The 23988-nt window shown below is 38.8% G+C and overlaps 3 protein-coding genes across 3 annotated transcripts; 2 read left to right on the forward strand and 1 right to left on the reverse strand.

Annotated features, from left to right (window-relative positions):
* The first annotated feature begins 291 nt into the window (after window positions 1–291).
* Window positions 292–1245, forward strand: LOC116865417 (olfactory receptor 10A2-like). The gene has a single exon (XM_032853689.1). The coding sequence runs from the start codon at window positions 292–294 to the stop codon at window positions 1243–1245; it is 954 nt and encodes a 317-aa protein (XP_032709580.1).
* A 5721-nt stretch (window positions 1246–6966) lies between these two features.
* On the reverse strand, window positions 6967–21908 carry LOC116864916 (olfactory receptor 2D2). The gene is made up of 3 exons (XM_032852723.1): window positions 20986–21908; window positions 15499–15522; window positions 6967–7135 (listed from the first exon to the last, which is right to left on the reverse strand). Exons 1-3 carry the CDS (start codon window positions 21906–21908, stop codon window positions 6967–6969), a joined length of 1116 nt encoding a protein of 371 aa, XP_032708614.1.
* Window positions 17335–18439, forward strand: LOC116865418 (olfactory receptor 10A4). The gene has a single exon (XM_032853690.1). The coding sequence runs from the start codon at window positions 17462–17464 to the stop codon at window positions 18437–18439; it is 978 nt and encodes a 325-aa protein (XP_032709581.1). The 5' UTR covers window positions 17335–17461.
* Window positions 21909–23988: the final 2080 nt, after the last annotated feature.

Genomic DNA, 23988 nt, shown 5'->3' on the forward strand with positions numbered 1-23988 from the left:
GGACTTATGGCTTTGATTTGGTATAACTTTCCTGTATATATTAATGTACAAATAGGGAAATATCAAATCCTCCAGAAGCTGGCCCAGGCCCATCTCTGAGTTGAAGATCTGGCCACTCTTCCTTGTATCTTTATTCTGAGACAATACAAGGCCCTTCTTCTTCCAACTGAGATCTTGACCTTGCCTCTTTTCCTGACACTAAAAAGGAACCTGAAAAACAAACCCAGATTCTGACACTTCCAATCAAGAATCTCTCTCCATGACCACAACTGGGGATTCTTTTCTATATCTATGGCTGGAGGAAACTGGACAAGAGTTGAAGAGTTTATCCTCTTGAGCTTCTCTTCCCTACCTACTGAAGTACAGTCATTACTCTTCCTGACATTTCTAATCATCTACCTGGTCACCCTGATGGGAAACAGCCTCATCATTCTGGTTACATTGGCTGACCCCATGCTGCACAGTCCCATGTACTTCTTCCTCAGGAACTTGTCCTTCTTGGAGATTGGCCTCAACCTAGTCATTGTGCCCAAGATGCTGGGGACCCTGCTTGCCTGGGATGCAACCATCTCCTTCCTTGGCTGTGCCACACAGATGTATTTCTCCTTCTTCTTTGGAGTAGATGAATGCTTCCTCCTGGCCACCATGGCTTATGACTGCTATGTGGCCATCTGCAGTCCCTTGCACTACCTAGTCATCATGAACCAAAGGACCCGTGCCAAACTCGCTATTGCCTCCTGGTTTCCAGGCTTTCCCGTAGCTACTGTGCAGACCACATGGCTCTTCAGTTTTCCGTTCTGTGGCACCAACAAGGTGAATCACTTCTTCTGTGACAGCCCACCTGTGCTGAGGCTGGTCTGTGCAGACACAACACTGTTTGAGATCTATGCGATTGTTGGAACCATTCTGATCGTCATGATACCCTGCTTGCTGATCCTGTGTTCCTACACTCGCATTGCTGCTGCCATCCTAAAGATTCCATCTGCTAAAGGGAAGCATAAAGCCTTCTCCACCTGCTCCTCCCACCTCCTTGTTGTCTCCCTGTTCTATGTATCGTTAATCCTCACCTACTTTCGGCCTAAATCCAATAATTCTCCTGAGAGCAAAAAGCTGCTGTCGCTGTCCTATACTGTTGGGACTCCCATGTTGAACCCCATCATTTATAGCCTGAGAAATAATGAGGTGAAGAATGCTCTTGGCCGGATCTTCCACAAGGCTTTAGGCCTTATAAATTGCATCCCATAGACATTAAGAAGAGTCAGTGTACTGAATGGGGAGCAATCAGTTTACTATTTGGGATTCCTCTGCCTCTTTTCACATCTCTATTGTGATGAAACCCAGCTGCTGAAGCTCAGTGCAGGGAAAAGAGCATAGAAGTAAGTAAGACCTATTGTTACCACCTGGAAAACTCCTCTGCTCATGGTAGGCTTATTTTATTTTTCTTGTTGGTATTCCAACAATTCTGTGCCAAGTAATCCCAGATATTAACATTCTTGTGTCCACACTATGAACAGTATAGAACTGCTTATAATCCTAATGTAAGAACACATTTAGTTACAGGACAAAATCAGTAAAAATCATCGTGTCACATTCTTTTCCTTTTGAACAGTTCTGACTCATTCATCAGATAGAAAACCCTATGACCCCTCTCAATGCATAACTTTCATCACTGTCTTACTTCAGTTCACATGCCCTTGAAGCAATTCTTCTAAGCTCATTGGTATGTGTTATGAATATAAGAAAATGTATTGATAATCCCCATACTTACACCTTTATAACTCCCACAATCATTTTATTCCTTATTCTACTTTTGCCAGGAAGAATGAGCTGAGCTTCTGTGGGTTCTCTCTCTATCCCATACTCAGGTTTTTAAACCTTGTTGAAGTAATATTATAAATTCCTATTGTGATTCTGGTTTTTGAAATTTAAATTCAATTAATTAACATATAATGTATTATTAGTTTCAGAGGCAGAGGTCAGTGATTCATCAGTCATATAATACCCTCTATTCACTACAACACATGTCCTCCTTAATGTCTTGTGATTCTGTTTTCATCAAAGTTTAAAAAGGATCTAGCTAACTGCAACATAGCTCTTCTTTAACCAAAAAATATTTCTTATTCTTTTTGTAGTTTCATAGTACTCTGTTTTGTAGGTATACCATCATTTACTTAACAAATCTTTTATAATTACAAATCATGCATTAAAAAATAGCTTTATGTATAAGCATTTTAATATTTTTGCCAGCATATCAGACAGATGGAAATCTAGAAATTTAGGAAAGGGTAAATACATGTATCATGTTGTTATATATTGGCAAATTTCCCTCAAAACTGATTGTAACATTTTATACACCCACAAGCAGTTTACAAGTGTTCTTTTTTTCCCCATGGCCACATCAATAACATATGTCATCAAACATTTTGTTCATATAATAGGTAAAAAATTACTCAAATTTGAATTTGAAGGAAATAAATTTTGAAGAATATGGAAGAAATATTTGAGTAAATTAGAGCAAATGGTGAATTTCATTCAGACTTCTGAGTTAATAGTTTAGGTGATTAGCAGCTGGTGATGTTTTATACTCTATTTTCTCTACTTGAAAGGTGCTTTCCATTTATTTTAGACAGAGCCATCTCATCTTTCAAAGTCTTCACTGTAATCCCTCAAGAACCATAAATTATTCTCTGCTACATGCATCTATTCCAATTTTATCAACATATAAATTAAATTTTGAATACACTATGCTGTACTTGTTTTTACATGTTTCTTTTCCCCCAGTGTACCTGTAACTCTTTGAAAATGAAAACTGCACAAGCATTTGTTTTATATGACACAGGCAATTCCTGAAAAACTTGTGTTCTGAAAATCTCTATACCAAAAATACTATGGGAAAATGGGTTAGGGAAGACCACTCAGAATATATGGAACTCTGAAGCCAGAGTTTTAACAGAAACACAGCTGGTATGTGGAGAGACAACACAGGCTGCTCAGACATGCAGTTCAGGGACACTGGAGGTTGCCACAGTAGATATTTAACATGCATAGTAGTGATAGAATGAAAATGTCAGTGATGGTTTATTTAGTAAAAGAGTATTTGGTGCTGAGATAATGCAGATGGTGTGATGCTCTGAACCAGTGGGGCAGCCCTTATATGGTCATGAGAGTCACTGCCACTTGCCAGGAACCAAAAGCTGCACAAAACAATAGATGCTCCTCTTTGTGAATGAAGCCTCAAGCACAGGCACACTTCTAAAATTTTCTTGAAAACAACTAAGGGATGCCAAGGTCTTATGACATTTGCTTCAGTGTTGAAAGTTATTACTTTATCTATTCTGGTTTGCTTTGCCCAATACAAACTTTACATTATGATGAAATTATTCTCCAATTTTTCAATAGTGTATGAAAGATGAATAAATGAATGGGTAATCCAGTTGAGAAGTGGTGGTGACTTGGAATAGAGTGTAATTTATCAGGTTTCAGTAGAAATTAATTCTAAATAATTTTTAGAGGAAGAATTGATAGGATATGTTGGATTGCATGTGAAGAAACACAATGCTCAAGAGAGAAGATCTGATTCTAGAGCAAGACCAGTTACTGCAGTAGAATACAGGTATTCTGAAAGTCTGGAGGAGATCCATAAAAGAAGTATGAAAGAGATTTTTTTCCCCAGAAAGTTCAAGCCTTTTCCTTCGTATCCCTGTTACGAACCTCTTTTCACCTTTTAAAAACATCTTCCCCAAACTTGCAGTAACTGATCTTGCCTTGGGACCAGTTGTTTTCATCAGGTTATCCCAGAACCAGAGATGGAAGCCAATGACTCAAGTGCGAGAGACTTACCAAGGAAAAATCATTAAATTAGTGGGAAAAATAGAGCAGGAATGGAGAAGAAACTAAGCAAACATATAATTTGGGGTGCAGTCCCAGACTAGCCTAATCCAGCAGGGAACTCCAGAGAATAAATAAAGTTTAGTTTGTTCTGCTTCGTGTCAGAAGAAGTAGGCTTCTGTACTTCCATTCCAGTCATCTACTGGATCCTGGCAAACTGGGAGGTAGGGAAAAGTGAGAATTAAAACTCCTAGGTGCCACTCTCTCCCAGTGCCATGGGGGGATTCTTCTGAAGGTCTCAGGTACAAGCTATTAGAAGTAAACCTTTCAGAAGTTGACAAAGGATGCTCAGAGCTAGTCAAAATGACCAAGGAAGATTAAAGAGAAACTCCAGCAGTGTCTACTATAGTCTGCCCTTCAGAAGTGCTATTCATCATCTGAGTGTTTTGGTCAAGAAAAAACTCCTAAATCTCTAATCCGAACATTAAAAAATGGTCATTGAAAAAAATAACTACTGAAATCCTAGATCTAGAGCTCCATTCAACATAAATCAACATTTCCAAGTTCAACATCTACCAAGCAATGCGAATTCAGATACATTTATTTTTTCCAGTTGAGTAGTTTGAATCAAACACACAAATCCAAACTCATCTCCCAAGATATGCATTGGTCATCAGAAACAATGGAGTCAAACACATAAGTATGAAATAAATATTTTCTTATTTAACTCATCATTTTCAAGGCATCTTTATTTTTCACAATAAGAACCACACACCATTATATAGGGCAATGATAGTTCTTTTACTTCACCTTCCACTTTTACAGAGGCCTCTTTGGGGTTGCTGGGACTGAGAAAATAGCTCTTGATGATTAATTTATATTTTTTTGAAAGGCTTTTGTCTTAGATAAAGACATGGCTGAAATTTTGGGATTGCTGCTCATAACTTAATTAAATTGTAATCCAAGTTCCTGCTCAGAGTTATGTCCAGGGAAATGGGAAATAGTGGTGCTATTTTTGTAGCTACATCATTTTCTCCTAGTTACATATCCATCACACTTGTAATTTTACATTTTTATATGGTTCGTTCATATCTGTCTTCCCATTTAAACTGCATGTTCCATGAGGACAAGAACAATGTGAAATTTCCTACTGAAATTCCACTGCCTTGTTCATGTTAGGCATCCAAGTATTATTTGTTGACTGAAGGAACAAACATTTAAAGTATACCTTGTGCATCTGCTCATTGGCCATTGAAGCCTGTAATACAGTTTTTCCTCCTCCAAATGCAAGTACTCAGTATCTGAGAAGAGAGAAAGGATAAGAGGAAGAATGGCAGAGAGAAGTCATGTAGCTATTTCTATTCTTGCACTACTTTTGGTTGTAATTCTAAGTAAATATGGGAACTAACAGGAATTTATGTTATATACTAGACAAAGAGAAAGGTTATCAGGGGGAGAGTAAATAGCTATTCTTTTTTATCCACTGAGTCACCTTTGCTATCACTTTTGTTGGAAGTATGCTACACTTCCCTACCCCAAACTGCAAGATGAACATGCCATCCTAGTTAATTGCAGTGGAAAATCTCAGGTCATGTAGGTGAAGGATGATGCGGAAGGTCAGTATTTTAAATATGGCTTGTACAAAAATTGACCCACATATTTGCAGACACTATGCCAAATACCAGGCAAAAAATAATGAAGTCAGATATAGTTACCACTTCCAGTAAGAAACATGCAATAAAATTTCTATTTCAGAAGAACTATAAGAAATGTTCAGAGATACATTAGAGTCTTTGGATGAAACCCTAATCAGCTTAGGAAAATTTTATCTCAAAGCATGACCATCATCTTATCCCTCAACTTCAATCTTATTCCAGAAGGGTTAAGATTTTAAGACTGTTAGTCAGACTTCCTTATTTTCATGTTAATCAGGAATTAATAGCTCCTCAACCAACGGCACCTCCAACCAACTGCTTATGATTTTCATTAATATTCTCCACTTGGCTTAGACAATGATTAATGAGTTCTCCTCTCCATGCCTAAAAACTTCTGAATTCAGGTCAGAAACACTCCCAAAGTATCAGCCCAGTGAGAATCAAAAGTGTGGGGAGATGTAAAAGAATAATGCATGATAGAAATGAAATGACTGTCTTAAAGGGATGCCTGCACTCCCATGTTCATTGTAGCATTTTCACAATAGCAAAGACATTGGAACAACCCCAGTGTCCATTTACAGATGAAAAGATTAAAAAAATGTGGTATTTGTATAGATATATACAATGGGATATTCATCAGCCATAACAAAGAAGGAAATCCTGCCATTTGGACAACATGAATGGACCTCAAGGGCATTATCCTAAGTGAAAGAAAAAGACAAAGACAAAGAAAGAAAAATACTGTATGATCTCACTTAAATGTGGAATCTGAGAAAACCAAACTCAAAGGAAAAGAGAGTAGAATAGCGGTTATCAGGGGTTGGAGTAGGGTGATGTTGGTCAGAGGGTACAAACGCAGTTATAAGATTTATAAGTTGTGGGGATAAAATATACAGCATAGTGACTATCATTAATATTACTGTATTATATTCTTGAAAGTTGCAAAGAGAGCAGATATTAAATGTTTCACCACACACATATACAAAAAGTTAATTTTGTGAAGTTATGGACACGTTAACTAACTCTATTGTGTTATCATTTCAATATAAATACATGTATTAAATCGTCACATTATATACCTTAAACAGTGTTATATGTCAATTGTCTCAATAAAGCTGAGGGGAAAAAAGAATACTGGCATGCTTTTCTAATCTCTCTCTGGTGCAAACCTCGAAGAATAGACAGACCCTGAGTTTTTCTCCCTTTGCTCTTGTAGCCTCATGAGTGCAGGAAAAGTTGGAGCTGCAGCAAAGATCTTCCTCCCTGTATGAGATTGCAGAACCTTCATGAATTTTTTACTCCTGGGAATTCCTCAAAACTCACACCTGTCAGAAAGTGAACCTATGACTTGACCTGAGGAAGAGGAAGCATTGGGGAAATCACTCTATTACAGTAAACACCAGGGACCAAAATAGTCCTGAGACCCAGCCTGGAATCCTCTAGAGTAACTGACATAGGTCCACTCAGAGCTTCTTTGGAATGACTAATGCTGCACAACACAGGGCTTCTTTACAGAGACTGACTCAGCCACGGCCCAGGATTTACCTGGGGTGTCTGATACAGCCCTGGACAAAGCTTCTTTGAGAATGTGACATGGCAGAACACCAGAGTTCACCACCAATGAGGACAGAGACAGGTACAACCCAGAGTACCTTTGAAATAATTGACACAGACAAAATCCAGGGATTTTATGAAAGGATTTGCAGAGATATAGCCATAATTTAGGACTCCCCTGGAGTTGCTCACTTGGATATAGTCTCAGAGTACTCTAGAGTAGCTGATACAAACCAGGGGTTCTCTGGAATGTGAAACAAATTTCACTCACAGGAGGTAAGTAAAGAGCAAAGTGGACAGAGCACAGACTTGAGCTCTCTTGTAAAGAGGATGATGGCTTATTACCAAGAAAATATATTTTCTTTGACATATTTCTAGGAAACAGGAAGGAAGATCAGAGGTCTCAGGTAAAAAAAAAATCATGGAGTTTTATAAGACTTGACAAATTAAGTAATCTGGGAAAAGATAGAAAACACTGATAATATATGCATTGGGCTTTAGAATGGTGGAAACATTTGCCCATATATAATCTAATTTCACGTGGTTATGGTATCTATAATAATAGTCATATTACATTTGAGAAAACTGTAATTCAGAAAATGTCATGTCAGTAGCTCTGTGTCTCACAGATAAAAAATAACAACCAGAACTTCAACTCTGAATTTATAACTCTAAAGTCCTTGCTGTTATAACTATGTGGCCCCAAACTATCATTTATGTGAGAGTTTCATGAAGTTTTTATTTATTTATTTGAGATAGTGAGAGAGAGAGGGCAGGGTGAGGAGGGGTAGAGGGAGATACAGTCTTAAGCAGACTCCCTACACAATCCCAGGACCCTGAGATCACCACCTGAGCTGAAACCTGAATCTCAACCAACTGTGCCACCCAGGCACCCTAGTTTCACAAAGTTTTCATAGGTATGTTATCTAGTTCTTTCTTGTTGAAACAGTGCATGGAATATCCAAGATGTTACCACAGAAAAGAGATACAGTGCTGGCCAGACCACCTCAGAAGTTATACAGAAACTTAGCTGAGGTGTATAACTTCTGCTTCCATAGGTTTCTCTCCCCCTCTGATGGCTGCAAACACAACTACATTTATCCAAGTCTCTGTGCTTACAAGACCAGTAGTAAAGCAGTAGCTAGATTATACTTCATTGATAACATCCTGACAACCACAATTACATGCATGAAGCTACAGAAAGATTAGTTCTTTACAACAAGGTCCCAGCAACCTCCCCTCCACCATCTCTTCCCTGCTTAATAGAGGAAAAGAGATCAAAATGTAAAAACTGAAGTGAAAGGTGAGAGAAAAAGAAGAGAAAGAAAGGAAAGGAGATCAAAAGAAGGCAATATAAAGGGATGATTAGAGAAGGATCAAGACAGAGGAAGGAAAATATGGAATTACAGCTGTGGGAGGGAGGCAAATGAAAAGTTTTGAATCATGCATTCATGTTGTTTTGTGCAGCCATAAGGGCCTAAGAAGAAGCATGAAGGAGCTGTTTCAGGGGACAGGAGAAAAGTGAAAGCCAAGCAAGTGGGGTTCTGAGCTCCTGCCCCTGCCCCTGTCCCTGCCCTTATTCATCCTCATTGGACTTAAATATAGAGATTCTTTGTAGGATGTGGTTTGAAAGAAAAGGGAAAGTCATCTCTGCTCCTTAACTGAGATCTTCTTTGATAACATCTGAACTTTTGGCCTGAGAACCATTTCTGAGAACCTTTCTAGCCTTTTGTTACATGGTGACCAGTGTCTAAGTAGTATCATCTGGTTATGTATCATTAGGAAATTCTCAAACAGTACATAAAACTGTTTATTTATACCCAACTTGTGTTTGAAATGATTTAAAGTCACTGATAGAAAAAAACAAAAGATAGCTTTGCCAAATAGCCCAAAAAGTGGAGTTTAGAAAATTGGTGTCAACTCATTTTGGGATATAGTTTAAGTGATATGCTCCAGAGTCATGGCTCTGTCCTAGGAAAAGTTTTGATTAAATATTTGATGGGAGTGGACATCTGTGGCACAGTGAGTGATGCAAAGCTCTTATAATAAAGCTTTTAAAATAAGTTCTCAGAACAGAGCAAAACATTAGAAATAAATATATATTGAAAGACAAAACTGAATGTACCATCTGTAACACACACACATGGTCAGAGGCCTTATACTTAATTGTAAGTTCAACTTGAGATGCTATAGCATCATTAAACTGCTCTAAAAATAATTAAATCATAGGCTACGTTAATTAGCAAGCACTTTATTAAGGACTCTATTATGTATAAAAGATACAATGATGACTGAATAGATTTTTACTCCTGGCATTAATAATTAGATAATATAAATATATGCACACATACAAAATTATATAGTGCTCTAATAGAGTTTTACCCAAAGTGTTATAAGAGGGTAGAATAATCCTTTATTTTTTTGAGAGAGAGAGAGAGTGAGAGTGTAGTGGGGTAGGGTGTCGTGGCGGAGGGCAGAGGGAGAGGGAAAGAAAGAATCCCAAGCAGTCTCCACTCTCCACATGGAGCCCAACTCAGGGCTAGGTCTCACAATCCTGAGATCATGACCTGAACCAAAATCAAGAGTCAGACACCCAACTGACTGATCCACCCAGGCACCCTAAGAATAATTCCTTGATTACACCAAGGGAGCACAGGGAAACTTCACAAGAAAATGATGCTTCAGTTGAGACTCGTAAAATGAGAAGAAATTATACATAATTGCAGGAAGAGGTTTGCAAAAGCGGAGAGCCACATGCACAAGGATAAGAAGGAGTGAGAGACATGATATATGTACACAACAGAAGGTACTTTTGTGTAACCAGAGCATCAGCTGTGTAGGGAAACACACTACTGAAACTGGAAAAATAAAGCAGATACCAGAGAAAAAGACCAGGTTCAGTAGGCAGTGTTTGGAAGACATTAAGCAGGTGAGTAACTTAATTGGAGTTGCTATCACATCACACACAAATCATGGCTGGTTTGAAGAAAACCAGAATCACATTCCTGCAATATTAACAGGCCAGAGAAAATAAAAGCCAGAATCTACAGGCAGTTGTGGTGGGGATGTAGATGATGACACTGAATTGGTGTTTAGGAGGAAAAACAATCAAGTTTTGGGGATGAATTAAAGGATTTTTGTCCGAATTCCTGGGTCATGCTGCCGGGTTTGTCATTTCCTGAAATGAGGCAGATAAAAGGAGGCAGCTTGGCTTAACCCACTGAGCCAACCAGGCGCCCCCTCAGGAGGCAGCTTGGGATAGGGGAAGATGATGAGTGTAATTTATAACCCTTATCACTCTTTAAATCTGTGTAAGTTGTATGAGGCCGTATCATTGAGTATGTAGTCTTTGTATCTAAGTTCCTTCTGAATGGGGCTCACTGTGCCTACATTCTGTCTATACAGATATTTCCATGATCATTTTCCACATTGTGTTTATTGTTCATTCATTTATTCAGTAACAATGTACTGGGTATCTACTTGCTAGGAATTGCGATGAAAAGTTGAAAACAGTTTCTACTGTCAAGTAGTATGCCATCTAGAGAATGGAGATGGAGATATAAATTAATGATTATTCTAGTACTAGGACTATGAAATTGGTATTCCAGCTCTCTAGTGTTGCTAATACCTTTCTGATCTTCTCTAGAAATTGTCTTGATTTTTGCTCTATTACTACCATTCTGTGCCCAAAACTCCTGCTTGCCCTCACCTGTGAGCTCAGACTTTTTTCTGTTCTCAGAGTGGGTGAGTCAAGTTGTCTGATGGGTAAAGCCATGAAGCAGAGTCACACTGCCCAGGAAGCATATCTTGATACCAACACTTGCTGGCTGTCTAATCTTGGAGAAATTGTTCAACTTTTCTGTGCCTCCTCAGCTGTAAAGTGGGCCTCATAACAATCCCTATATCTTCAGTTTGTTGTGAGACTTAATGTAATGCAGAACACTTAGAATAGTGCCTGGCACTTATCTGGTGCTCATTAAATGTTAACACTTACTTGAAAATTGACAAAGTGTCAAAGTATTCATTTAAAAAAGCAATGTCCAGGTTGAGTTTTTCCTTAAATGAATAGGAATCAGCAAAAATTATAAAATAGCATTTTCTCAGTTTTCCCTCTTTACCTTCCTCCTTCCCTTACCACCCTGACTACACATCCTGAACCTGCTGAGCACTTTACTCAAACAGCTTCTGCTCAGGGAGGGCTTCCCTTCATTCCTCACACCTTGAATGCCTATCTCCTTCTCCACTGTTTTATTCTTCTCCATTGTTCTTGACACCACCTAACATATTGTTCATCCTATTATATAATTTGCATATAATCTGTTTTCTCTGCTGGAAGGTGAGGGCAGGATTTTTTTTTCTATTCTTTAAAAATTTATTTAGTCTGGACTCTTTTGACCTTAATGCATAATATCACCTTATGTAGTCTTTTGATACTGATTTTTTTCACCCAACCTGGCTTCCCAGGTTTATTCATATTACTGTGTGTCCAATCATTTTCAGTGCTGTATAATATTCCAATTGGTGAGTATATGTTTTTAATTTTTAAAGATTTTATTTATTTATTTATTTTTAATTTATTATTTATTTTCAGCATAACAGTATTCATTGTTTTTGCACCCACACCCAGTGCTCCATGCAATCTGTGCCCTCTCTAATACCTACCACCTTGTTCCCCCAACCTCCCACTCCCTGCCGCTTCAAACCCCTCAGATTGTTTTTCAGAGTCCATAGTCTCTCATAGTTCACCTCCCCTTCCAGAGATTTTTTTTAAATTTTCTTATTAATGTTCTTTTAATCACCATACAGTACTTCAATAGTTTTTGATGTAGTGTTTCATGATACATTACTTGTGTATAAACACCCAGTGCTCATTGCAGTACATGCCCTCCTTAATACCCATCACTGGGCTAACCCATCCCCACAGCCTCCTCCCCTCTGAAACCCTCAGTTTGTTTTCCAGAGTCCATAGTATCTCATGGTTTGTCTCTCCCTCTTGACTTCCCCCCTTTAATTTTCCCTTCCTTCTCCTAATGTCGTCCATGCTATTCCTTACGTTCCACATATAAATGAAACCATACAATAATTGTCCTTCTCTGCTTGACTTACTTCACTTAGCATAATCCCCTCCAGTTCCATCCATGTCAATGAAACTGGTGGGTATTCATCCATTCTGATGGATGAGTAATATTTCATTGTATATATGAATCACGTCTTCTTTATGCATTTGTGTGTTGAAGGGCATCTTGGCTCCTTCTACAGTTTGGCTATTGTGGGCATTGCTGCTATGAACACTGGGGTGCACAAACCCCCTCTTTTCACTACATCTGTATCTTTGGGATAAATACCCAGTAGTGCAATTGCAGGGTCATGGGGTAGCTCTATTTTTAACTTTTTGAGGAGCCTCCATACTGTTTTCCAAAGTGGCTGTACCAACTTGCATTTCCTGAAACAGTGTAAGAAGGTTCTCCTTTCTCCACATCCTCTGCGGAGGATTTGTTGTTTCCTGCCTTGTTAATTTCCGGCATTAGAACTAGTGTAAGGTGGTATTTCAATGTGGTTTTAATTTGAATTTCCCTGATTGCTGATGATGATGAACATTTTTTTTTTCATGTTATCTGTTAGCCATTTGTATGTCTTCTTTGGATGAGTGTCTGTTATGTTTTCTGCCCATTTTTTTACTTATTTGGTTTTTGGGGTGTTGAGTTTGATAAGTTCTTTATAGATATTAGATACCAGCTCTTTTTCTGTAATGTCATTTGTAAATATCTTCTCCCATTCCGTGGGTTGTCTCTTAGTTTTGTTGACTGTTTCCTTTGCTTTGCAGAAGATTTTTCTCTGGATGAAGTTCCAAAAGTTCATTTTTGCTTTTGTTTCCCTTGTCTTTGGAGACGTGTCTTGAAAAAAGTTGCTATGGCCAATGTTGAAGAGGTTACTGACTATGCTCTCCTCTAGGATTTTATTGGATTCCTGTCTCACATTGAGGTCTTTCATCCATTTTGAGTTTATCTTTTTGTGTGGTGTAAGAGAATGGTCGAGTTTCATTCTTTTGTATATTGCTGTCTAATTTTCCCAGCACCATTTATTGAAGAGACTCTCTTTTCCTTTGGGTATTTTTTCCTGATTTGTTGAAGATTAGTTGACCATAGAGTTGAGGGTCCATATTTGGGCTCTCTATTCTGTTCCATTGATCTATGTGTCTGTTTTTGTCCCAGTATCATGCTGTCTTGGTGATCACAGCTTTGTAATCTAGCTTGAAATCAGGCAACATGATGCCCCAGGTTTGTTTTTCTTTTTCAACATTTCCTTGGCGATTTGGGGTTTTTCTGGTTCCATACTAGTTTTAGGATTGTTTGTTCTAGCTCTTTGAAAAATACCATTGGTACTTTGATCAGATGGCATTGACAGTACAGATGGCTTTAGGCAGCATAGACATTTTAACAATGTTTATTCTTCCAATTTGTGAGCATGGAATATTTGTCCATCTTTTTGTGTCTTCTTCAATTTCTTTCATAAGTGTTCTGTAGTTCCTCAAGTACAGATCCTTTACCTCTTTGGCTAGGTTTATTCCTAGGTATCTTATCATTTTTGGTGCTAATATAAATGCAATCAGTTCCCTAATTTCTCTTCCTACAGTTACACTGTTAGTGTATAGAAAAGCAACTGATTTCTGTGCATTGGTTTTGTATCTTGTCACATTAAAGAATTGCTGTATGAGATCTAGTATTTTGGGGGTGGGGTCTTTTGGGTTCTATACGTAAAGTATCATGTCATCTGCAAAGAGAGAGTGTGACTTCTTTGCCAATTTGAATACCTTTTATTTCTTTTTTGTTGTCTGACTGCTGAGGCTAGGACTTCTAGCTCTAAGTTGAACAATAGTGACAAGAGCAGGCATCCTTGTGTTCCTGAGCTTAAGGGAAAAGCTCTCAGCTTTTCCCCATTGAGAATGATATTTGCCATGGGTTTTTCACAAATGGTTTTTATGAAATTGAGGAATGTTCCTTCTATCTCTACACTCTGAAGAGTTTTAATCAGGAAAGAATGCTGTATTTTGTCAAATGCTTTTTCTCCATCAAATGAAAGGATTATATGATTCTTGTCTCCTCTTTTATTAATGTGTTCTATCACACTGATCGATTTGCAAATATTGAACCACCTTGCACTCCAAGAATAAATCCCACCTGGTCATGATGGACAGTCCTTTTAATGTACTGTTGGATCCTATTGGTTAGGATCTTGTTGAGATATTTGGCATCCATATTCATCAAGGATTCTGTAATTCTCCTTTTTGATGGGGTCTTTGCCTGGTTTTAGGATAAAGGTAATACTGACCTCATAGAACGATTTTGGAAGTTTTCCTTCCATTTCTATTTTTTGAAACAGCTTCAGGAGAATAGGTATTATTTCTTCTTTAAATGTTTGGTAAAATTTCCCTGGGAATCCATTAGGCCCTGGACTCTTGTTTTTTGGGAGATTTTTGATCACTGCTTCAATTTCGTTACTGGTTAATGGTCTATTCAGATTGTTGGTTTCTTCCTATTTCAGTCTTGGTAGTTTATAGGTTTCCAGGAAGGCATCCATTTCTTCCAGGTTGCTTAATTTATTGGCTATAGCAGCCAATAATAATTTCTAATAATTGTTTCTATTTCCTTGATGTTAGTCATGATCTCTTCCCTTTCATTCATAATTTTATAATTTTGGGTTCTTTCTCTTTTCTTTTGGATAAGTCTGGCCAGAAGTTTATCGATCTTATAAATTCTTTCAAAGAATGAGTTTCTAGTTTCATTGATCTGTTCTACTGTATTTCTGGTTTCTTATTCATTGATAGCTGCTCTAATCTTTATTATTTCTCTTCTCCTACTTGATTTTGGTTTTATTTGTTTTTTCTCCAGTTCCTTTGGGTATAATTCAGTTTTCTCCTATTTGAATGAGGCTTAGATGGCAATCTATTTCCCTCTTAGAACCACCTTTGCAGTATCCCATAGGATTTGGACTGATGTATTTTTGTTCTCGTTAGTTTCCATGAATTAAGTTCTTCTCCTTCTCTTTTTTTAAGATTTTATTTAATTCCAGTTAGTTAATATACAGCATAATAGTAGTTTCAGGTATACAATATGGTGATTCAACACTTGCATGCAATTTCCCATTTAACCCAAACATTCTTTAGCAGGTTGGTCTTTAGCTTCTATGTGTTTGAATTGCTTTTAATTTTTTTTTTTGTGATTGAGTTCCAGTTTCAAAGCATCATGGCCTAAAAACATGCAGGGAATAATCTCAGTCTTTTGGTATCAATTGAGATGTGATTTGTGACCCAGTATGTGGTCTATTATGGAGAAAGTTCTGTGTGCATTTGAGAAGAGTGAGAATTCTGTTGTTTTAGGGTGGAATGTTTTGTATATATCTATGAAGTCCATCTGGTCCAATGTGTCATTCAAAGCTCTTGTTTTTTTTGTTGGTCTTCTGCATAATGATCTTTCTATTGCTGAAAGTAGAGTTTTGAGGTCTCCTACTATTAAAGTATTATTAACGATATGTTTCTTTATTTTGGTGAACAGTTGGCTTACGTATTTGGCTGTTCCCATGTTAGGGGCATAGATATTTACAATTGTTAGATCTTCTTATTGGATAGACCCTTTAGGAATGATATAGTGTCCCTCTGTATCTCTTACTACAGTCTTTAGCTTAAAATATAATTTGTTTGATGTGAGAATTGCTACCCAAGCTTTCTTTTGAGATACATTGGCATGAAAAATTGTTTTCCATCCCTTCACTTTCAGTCTGAATGTATCTTTAGGTTCAAAATGAGTCTCTTGTAGACAGCATATGGATGGGTCTTCCTTTTGTAGAACCCGCCCCCCTTAATATTTCTTGCAGGGCTGGCTTGGTGGTCACATATTCCTTCAGTTTCTGCCAGTCTTGGAAGCTCCTTGTCTCTCCATCCATTCTGAATGACAGCCTTGCTGGATAAAGATTCCTTGGCCGTCTGTTTTTCTTATTTAGTACCTTGAATATGTTTTGCCAGCCCTTTCTGGCTTGCCAGGTCTCTGTGGACAGGTCTGACATTATTCTGATGTTCCTCCCTCTGTACATAAGAAATCTCTTCCCCCTAGCCATTTTCAGGATTGTTTCCTTGGATCTAAGATTTGTGAGTTGTACTATTATATGTTAGGGCCTTGGTCAATTCTCAATGATCTTGGGAGGGGTCCTTTAGGGCAGAGATTTTTGTTTGTTTTATTTATAGATGTATTATCTTCAGTACTTAGAAGAGTGTCTGGTACACAGAAGATAATATTAATGAATAAATTATGCTTTTCTTCTAGGAATTGAAAAGTAGGGACTACATTGAGTTTGGGAAGTAAGTTAGACAAGAAGTAGACTTTGAAGGATAGATCTGCATTATATCATAATAACTATAATGGTTAGCATTTATGGTTAGCATGTGTTATGTATCAGTCATCATGCAAGTGCCTTAGATGTATTACATCATGTAAGTTTATAGTCATCGGAATTTCAGGGCCCCAATTTTGAAGTTTAGTTATTGATGTACTGATTCAACTTTCTGCTTCTTTCTCACAGGATTTAATATTATTAGTCTGCCTATTTGAGTGAGTCTTTATTAACATGTTACACTTGAGCTCATATTTCTTGAAAGTCAAGACACAAGTCAACCAACAAAAGCTGATCAAAAGGTTTATATGTAATACATCTGGATTCTTTCTATGGTCTGACACTGTCTTGAGTCTGTGTTCCCTTTTCTCATCATATACAACCTATCAGTAATATTTAACCTAAAATCAGAATAAACCGCAGTCTCTATATTCCACGTCTCCTTTAAACTGACATATTCTGAGATGGGAAATGAAGAAATACTCTAATATATTGAAGATTCCTCCAGTATACTGAAACCATTGTGAATGTGGACTGTGTGAGATTAGGGCACATTCAGGTCTCACCTAAGGGATCATTAGTAACTGCTGGTTCACTTTCCTTGACTTTCTCTTTCCTACTCTCATTTTGCAGAAAATATATCTTGGCTGACCTCACCACCTTTCATTGTGCATTAAGACCCCTCTCTTCAGAAATGCTTAGCCTGACTTCTATTTTAGTACCACTGACTATTGAAGAAAGGGTAGGAGTCCCAAAGGGAACCTATGATTTTGAACATTCTCTACAGAGCTAAGAAAAGTCAAGGAATGTGTAGATATATATGGTGTGCCTCAGTTCAGTCTAAAACAGGTTAGGATTCTTCCAAAATATTGTGACTCTAAAGGAGAAGCTTATTTTTTTTTTTTTTTACATTTTGGAAGGTACTGCTTTTGATTGCCAATCACTATAACAAGAAAGGTAGAGAATGAGGCCATAAATTTTCTTTCTAAGGGTATAATAGAGGTCTAAATAACATATGGAGACTTCTACCTTCCTGGAGAATGAATGCCAATCAAATCCTAGGAAGAAGAATGACGTGGGAAAACTGGACAATTGTCAGTGAGTTTGTTCTTGTGAGCTTTTCAACCTTGTCTTCTGAGCTACAAGCTCTACTGTTTCTCCTTTTTTTAACTATTTACCTGGTTACCCTAATGGGTAATGTTCTCATCATCCTAGTCACTACAGCTGACTCAGCTCTACAAAATCCTATGTACTTCTTCCTCAGGAACTTGTCCTTTCTGGAGATAGGCTTCAACTTGGTCATTGTGCCCAAGATGCTGGGAACTCTGATCATCCAAGACACAACCATCTCCTTCCTTGGCTGTGCCACTCAGATGTATTTCTTCTTCTTCTTTGGGGCTGCTGAGTGCTGCCTCCTGGCCACAATGGCATATGACCGCTATGTAGCCATCTGTGACCCTTTGCGCTACCCAATCATTATGAGCCGCAGGGCCTGTGGCCAGCTAGCAGCTGCCTCCTGGTTCTCAGGTTTTCCAGTGGCCACCGTGCAAACCACATGGATTTTCAGCTTCCCTTTTTGTGGCCCCAACAGAGTGAACCACTTTTTCTGTGACAGCCCCCCTGTCATTGCACTGGTGTGTGCTGATACCTCTCTGTTTGAACTGGAGGCTTTGACAGCGACTGTCTTATTCATTCTCTTCCCTTTCTTGCTAATCCTGGGGTCCTATGTCCGAATCCTCTCCACTATCTTCAGGATGCCATCAGCTGAGGGGAAACGCAAGGCCTTCTCCACCTGCTCCTCCCACCTCCTGGTTGTCTCCCTCTTCTACAGCACTGCCATCCTCACATACTTCCGACCACGATCCAGCACCTCTCCTGAGGGCAAGAAACTGTTATCACTGTCCTACACAGTGGTGACTCCAATGTTGAACCCCATCATCTACAGCTTAAGAAATAGTGAAGTTAAGGCTGCACTGAAGCGAGTCATCCACAGGACCCTGGGCCCTCAGATACTGTGACTGACTGTGATGCAAACCAAACAAGTGGAATGCAAGGAGAAAGGAAAGGACTCCTCAAGTATGCTTTAGTGCCTCCTCATTCTAAGAGCCATGATGTATCCACTAGAATTTTGGACTTTACTAGGCTCTGTTTCTGAATGAAAGAACATGAGCGATGAAGGAGAACTTCTATAGGCCTGGGTCCATAGTACTGGGGGACTAACATATCTGAGGATACTGCTAGTTGACACAGATTGGGAGCTGATCTGAAGGTTGACAGTTGTAGTGACAACACTACAATTTGCATTCTGTACTTGTTTTAACTTTTCTTGAACTTCCTCAAACATGTCTTTTTATAACTTCTGCTTTACATTATCTATGTTTCCAAACTCCCCTTGAAACTTTCAAGGATCTTTTTGCTTACAAGATAAACTTATGACAATGGTAATAATAAGCAGTAGAGTTTTGTGTCATTCTTTCACTTATTTTTTGAACTCAATTTCTTTATTTTTTATTTGTATTTTTTTTATTTCTTTTCAGTGTAACAGTATTCATTGTTCTTGCACCACACCCAGTGCTCCATGCAATACGTGCCATCCCTAGTACCCACCACCTTGTTCCCCTAACCTCCCACCCCCCTCCCCTTTAAGACCCTCAGGTTGTTTTTTAGAGTCCATAGTCTCTCACTCAATTTCAATACATTTTTATTCAACATTCAGCATGTGTCAGATCCTGTTTAGGACCTGAAGACACAGTGCTGAAGAAAATAGAAAAATTTCTTACCTTGTGGAATTTATATTCTAGTGAGAAAGAAAATAATAAAGTCATACTTAAAAAATTCCCCTGGCTTATAAAGTACCCATGTACTACTAGGCTAGAAAATGAGGACTTCTTCCTCTGCTACCATGATTAGTCTGTGCCTCATCTGGAGAAGGACTACTCCACACAGACACCACCTCAATCTCAAATTATTCACCTTGGATATGAGAATTGTTTGACAGAAAGGGTGTGAGAAATACCAAGCTAAGTGGACAACATTCTAGGAAACTGCTGTGAATAACCCAAAGATTGTTTACTAGATGTTATGCAGTCATATTGGGATTAGATGAAACCAGCTGTCCTTAAACTTGCCTATCAGTCTAGCAGCCCCTTTTTCTGATTTTGTCCAGTGAACATAGGCCAACTCTGGATTCTTTAAAAATAGCCGACTTGGGGTGTTGATACCATATATAGGTGTGAATTATTCATAACAATTTATTGATATTTAACAGAATAAAATAGCATTTACTGCATAGGCATGTCCTCTCCGCAAACTCTATAAATAACTCTAACTCTGTGTGCCATGGAAGTACCAGGACCAGGTCAATCTCCCACACAGGGTACCCTTCACTTCTCATGTATCAAGGGCTCTACAAAAGCAGCACATTCTGAATTATCACTATAAGAATTTTCAAATGAAAAGGTAGATATTGGGGTTCTGTTTGGATGATAGCAGTTACATAACAAAGCAGATTGGCACCATTATACACTTATAATCTCCAATTTTAGCCAAAATTTCATTACTCCTTCACATGTATTTTACTTGTTCTTTTATGGTAGGCAGAATAATGGTCCCCCAAAGATGTCCATATACTAAACCCCAGGACTTATAAACATGTTACCTAACCAGAATAAGGATTGTGTAGCCAGAATTAAAATAAGTAATTTCAGATGGGGTTGTTATCCTAGATTTTCTTTGGAATACATAACAAGAAATTAGAAGGTAGGTAGAGAATGAGCCTGAAATATTTATTCCTATGGCTTTCCCGCCTCCATACACCATGTCCACAATCCCTGTCTCAAGGCTTTCTCTATAGAGCTACCCTCTCCAAGTCCTAGTTGTCCTTTAGGCCCAGGATTAGTACAAGCTTCTTTATCACTCTTTCTAGCCCTGGGATGTCACTATTTCTTATTAGTTTCAGAATCCTGTCTTTATGTTCATCTGATAGATAAAATATCCTTGTCCCTAATAAGAGTGTGAGAAGGACAGCAGAACTCATATATTCTCTTCATTGTACCCATGCTCTTCACTACCCACTTCAGACATATGTAGATGCATGTGCCAGCCCACATACATCTAGCGCCTAGCTCATAGTACGTGGTTAAGTAATGCTTGCTAATGTATTGATTGTGTGATGATGCAAAGAGATTCATAAATACCAAAAGGTAAAGAGTTGGAGGATAGGATAGATTGATAGTAATATATAACATGATTAAAAAAAAAGGTGGATTTTATAGGTTCCAGGGTTTATAAAATGTGAATGTTTCTTTCAGGATTTCCTAATTTTTATGAGCTAAAACCACCAAGGAAGGAGACACTCCTTCTACTGGTCCATGAGTTATTCTCTTTCTTCTTTTACAAAGAAAGTGCTTCATGAAGGATGAAGGGTAGGTCCACGACAAAGCCCAAAGATAAGAATCTTACCATATTCCAATCTTGCTGAGGCAACTACTCAGCAAGTCTACTAAGTAGGGAAAACAAAGAAGTCCTCACAGTCAGTGACAGATTTCAAGCCTGCATGAGAAATTTCCTTGTTGCTACTTTCTTCAGAGCTCCCTTCACATCCTTGTTCCTCAGGCTATAGATGAGGGGATTAAGCATGGGTGTCACCATTGCATAGAACACAGACAACAGTTTTTCCTGTTCTTTGAAAGTGAAAGTCTTTGATGTCATGTAAGTGACAATTGCTGATCCATAAAAAAGGATGACCACCAGGAGGTGGGAGCCACAGGTAGAGAATGCCTTGAGCCTTCTCACAGCTGACTTCATCCTCACCACAGTCACTATGATGTGGCTATAGGACACCAGAATTAGGGAAACAGGTATGAGGAGAATCATGACACCCATGAGGAAAATGGCCATCTCTGAAGTGCGGGTGTCTGTGGATGCCAGGATCAACAGTGCAGGGGCCTCACAGAAGAAATGAGCAATACTATTGCTGCCTCGGTAGGGTAGCCTTAGTACAAAAGTGGTATCCACCACAGACACCAGAATGCCGCTGGTCCATGATCCTGCAGCCAGCTGGACACACACCCTCCACGTCATGACGCTAGGGTAATGCAGAGGGTTGCAGATGGCCACATACCGATCATAGGACATCACTGCCAGAAAGGCACACTGTGTGCATCCAAAAATGAGGAAGAGTATAAGCTGAGCTGCACAACGTGTGAATGAAATGACCTTCTTCCTGGATAGCAGGTGGACTAGGGCCTGAGGAATGATGTTGGTAGAAAAACAGAGGTCAGCCAGAGATAAGTTGCAAAGGAAAAAATACATGGGTGTGTGAAGCCGGGAGTCAGCCTGCACAAGGCACATGAGAAGCAGATTTGCAAGCACGGTGACCAGGTAGACACCCAGGAATACAATGAATAGCAGCTTCTGGGTGTGGGGGTCATCAGAGAGTCCCAGAAGGAGGAATTCAGTCACCTGTGTCTGATTTGATTGTCTCATAGTTTGTCTCTTTTTTCAGTAAGAAGTCACCTCATGCCAAACATAGGTCCATAAAGCCTATAAGTTTATACAAATCAGATTCCAGAGGGCTTTAGAATTTCCCTCAATCACTACCAGCCATTCCAACAATCCCCTTTATGTAGAAGAGGATCATGCTGCTTTAGTTGGAACATTTTCAGTGTTGCAAAACTTAATACTTTAAGGAAAGTGCATTTATTTTCAGTATAATCAATCTGCAAATGTAAAGTAGATCAAAAGAATCATCTTCTTTATGCTGAATATGAAATATCTAATAATAAAAAGATTCAATTAATCTATAAAGTATTGGCATTTAATTTCATTTTATTATCACCTAAAACCCTTAAGTCTTATGCTGCTATAGCCATACCTCCCTTGTTTTATGATGGTATAGTTTTTTTTTTTAATTCTTTGAGCATATGACTGTTCTCTCTTCCTTCAAAAGACAGTCACTAAAGTATAGGAAATTTTTTAAAAAGCCAAAGTACCTTGAAGAACTGACATTTTGTTTGGAGAAAATAACCTGTTCTGGACAGAGCTGGGAAATCAAGGAGTAATTGGGTAGTATGCCATCACCTCTTTGGCAATCCCATCCCAAGCTGTGGCTGGAACTCCCAAATATCAAACTTAACCATCTAAAATAGCAGACACACCATCACAATATTCTCATCTGAAGCTACCAGATTGACTAGTTTTCTGTGTTTAAACAACACTAATCTACCATCTCTAACCCATCATCCCTTACTGCCTTGCATCATCAGTCTACTCCTCCCAGAGATGGAAAACTATATCTTTTTCATTTTTGTGCCCCTTTATAGACATGGGGTAGTTATTTATTTGATCAATTAGCATTAATTAAGTAAGGTAAATAAAAATAACTTGATCATATGGTTTGGTAGAGTTCTTTAACAAGCCTACCACATTCTGATGTCACTAAGAAGGCAACATAGGTTGTTCCTGACTTTTCCCCATCACAAGAAGAACAACCAACAACTAACTATTCAAGAATAAGATACCACTGAGAAGCAACCCCTGCACCACAGAGACTAAGGTATGGCATTAGAAAGTTTAAGAAAGCAGCTACACATTGACTGCATTGTTCTTCCCCAAACCAGTGCAACATCATGTGGGCAGATAGATCTCTCCTGAGCTTCCTATTCCTCTAGTAGTAAGAGAAACCCCAAGGGAGACAATCTGCATTGCCCCAACACTGTGGATTGCTTTACTATGGGAGCTCTTGCACTGATTTCACACCCACAAGGACTGCAGGGGAATCAATGGGACTCAACTGCCAGGAATCTGATTGTGATAGAGAAGACGGAGGGACTTGCAACAATCAGCATACAGATCTTGGCAGATGAAATTCATATTTGCAGTGCTCAGGGACTAATCCCAACCAGCAGTTTTGCTCATCTGCAGGACCAACTCAGAGGCGCACTCTGATCAGAGAACAATGTGGGGTTCAGATCTCAAAGGAGTTTTGCTAATCCTAGAGCCTTGTTTGTCCATACCCAGGAAGGGAGCTGAATTACAACCCTGCCTGTTGCAAAGAGCATCTTCTGTCCACATCTGACCAGAAGAGCTGAGGACAACTCCTAGAAGCAGTACAGCCTAGCAGTGCTCAAGATGAGATATGGGTGGGAATACCTGATAGCACCCAGAGCAAAACCAGTACCTGTGGAATATTCCTGTGCCCCACACAGGCAGAGGCATTAATTCATAGCCTATGCTGAAGGTAGTAACCCCTCCCAACTGGAGAGCCTTCCTGAGAAATTAAGAGTAGCCTGGAGTGGCTTGACCCCCTCTCTATGCGTCAAGGAACCTAGGACATAGCCCCACCTATTGTCAAGAATGTCTTCTGGCCCCTTCTGACTGGAAGGGCTGGGGACAACTCCTGGAAGCAGTGCAGCCTAGGAACACTCAAACTAAGAGGCAGGTGCACAGAACTGAGAGTTTGCAGGGCAAATCCAGTGGTTCTGTTCCATCAGAAAATTTGTGGTGTGTAAAGGCAACAAGGATAAATACCTAGTACTGCAATTGCTGGGTCATAGGGTAACTCTAT

Source organism: Lontra canadensis, unplaced genomic scaffold, assembly GCF_010015895.1.
Source record: "Lontra canadensis isolate GAN:19392208 unplaced genomic scaffold, GSC_riverotter_1.0 scaffold7, whole genome shotgun sequence".
Classification (NCBI taxonomy): domain Eukaryota; kingdom Metazoa; phylum Chordata; class Mammalia; order Carnivora; family Mustelidae; genus Lontra; species Lontra canadensis.

Bases quoted from the DNA above. Each gene is read 5' to 3' on its own strand.
- LOC116865417 (XM_032853689.1), top strand. From the start codon at position 292: ATGGCTGGAGGAAACTGGACAAGAGTTGAAGAGTTTATCCTCTTGAGC.
- LOC116864916 (XM_032852723.1), bottom strand. From the start codon at position 21,908: ATGAGACAATCAAATCAGACACAGGTGACTGAATTCCTCCTTCTGGGA. The intron at 15,523-20,985 runs ATTTCTCATGCA...TCAAAACTCTAC, and splicing joins AAGAAAGTAGCAACAAGGAA to TTTCAGCAATAGAAAGATCA. The intron at 7,136-15,498 runs GCAGAAGACCAA...ATTATTTCAAAG, and splicing joins AGCAATAGAAAGATCATTAT to GTACTCTGGGTTGTACCTGT.
- LOC116865418 (XM_032853690.1), top strand. From the start codon at position 17,462: ATGAATGCCAATCAAATCCTAGGAAGAAGAATGACGTGGGAAAACTGG.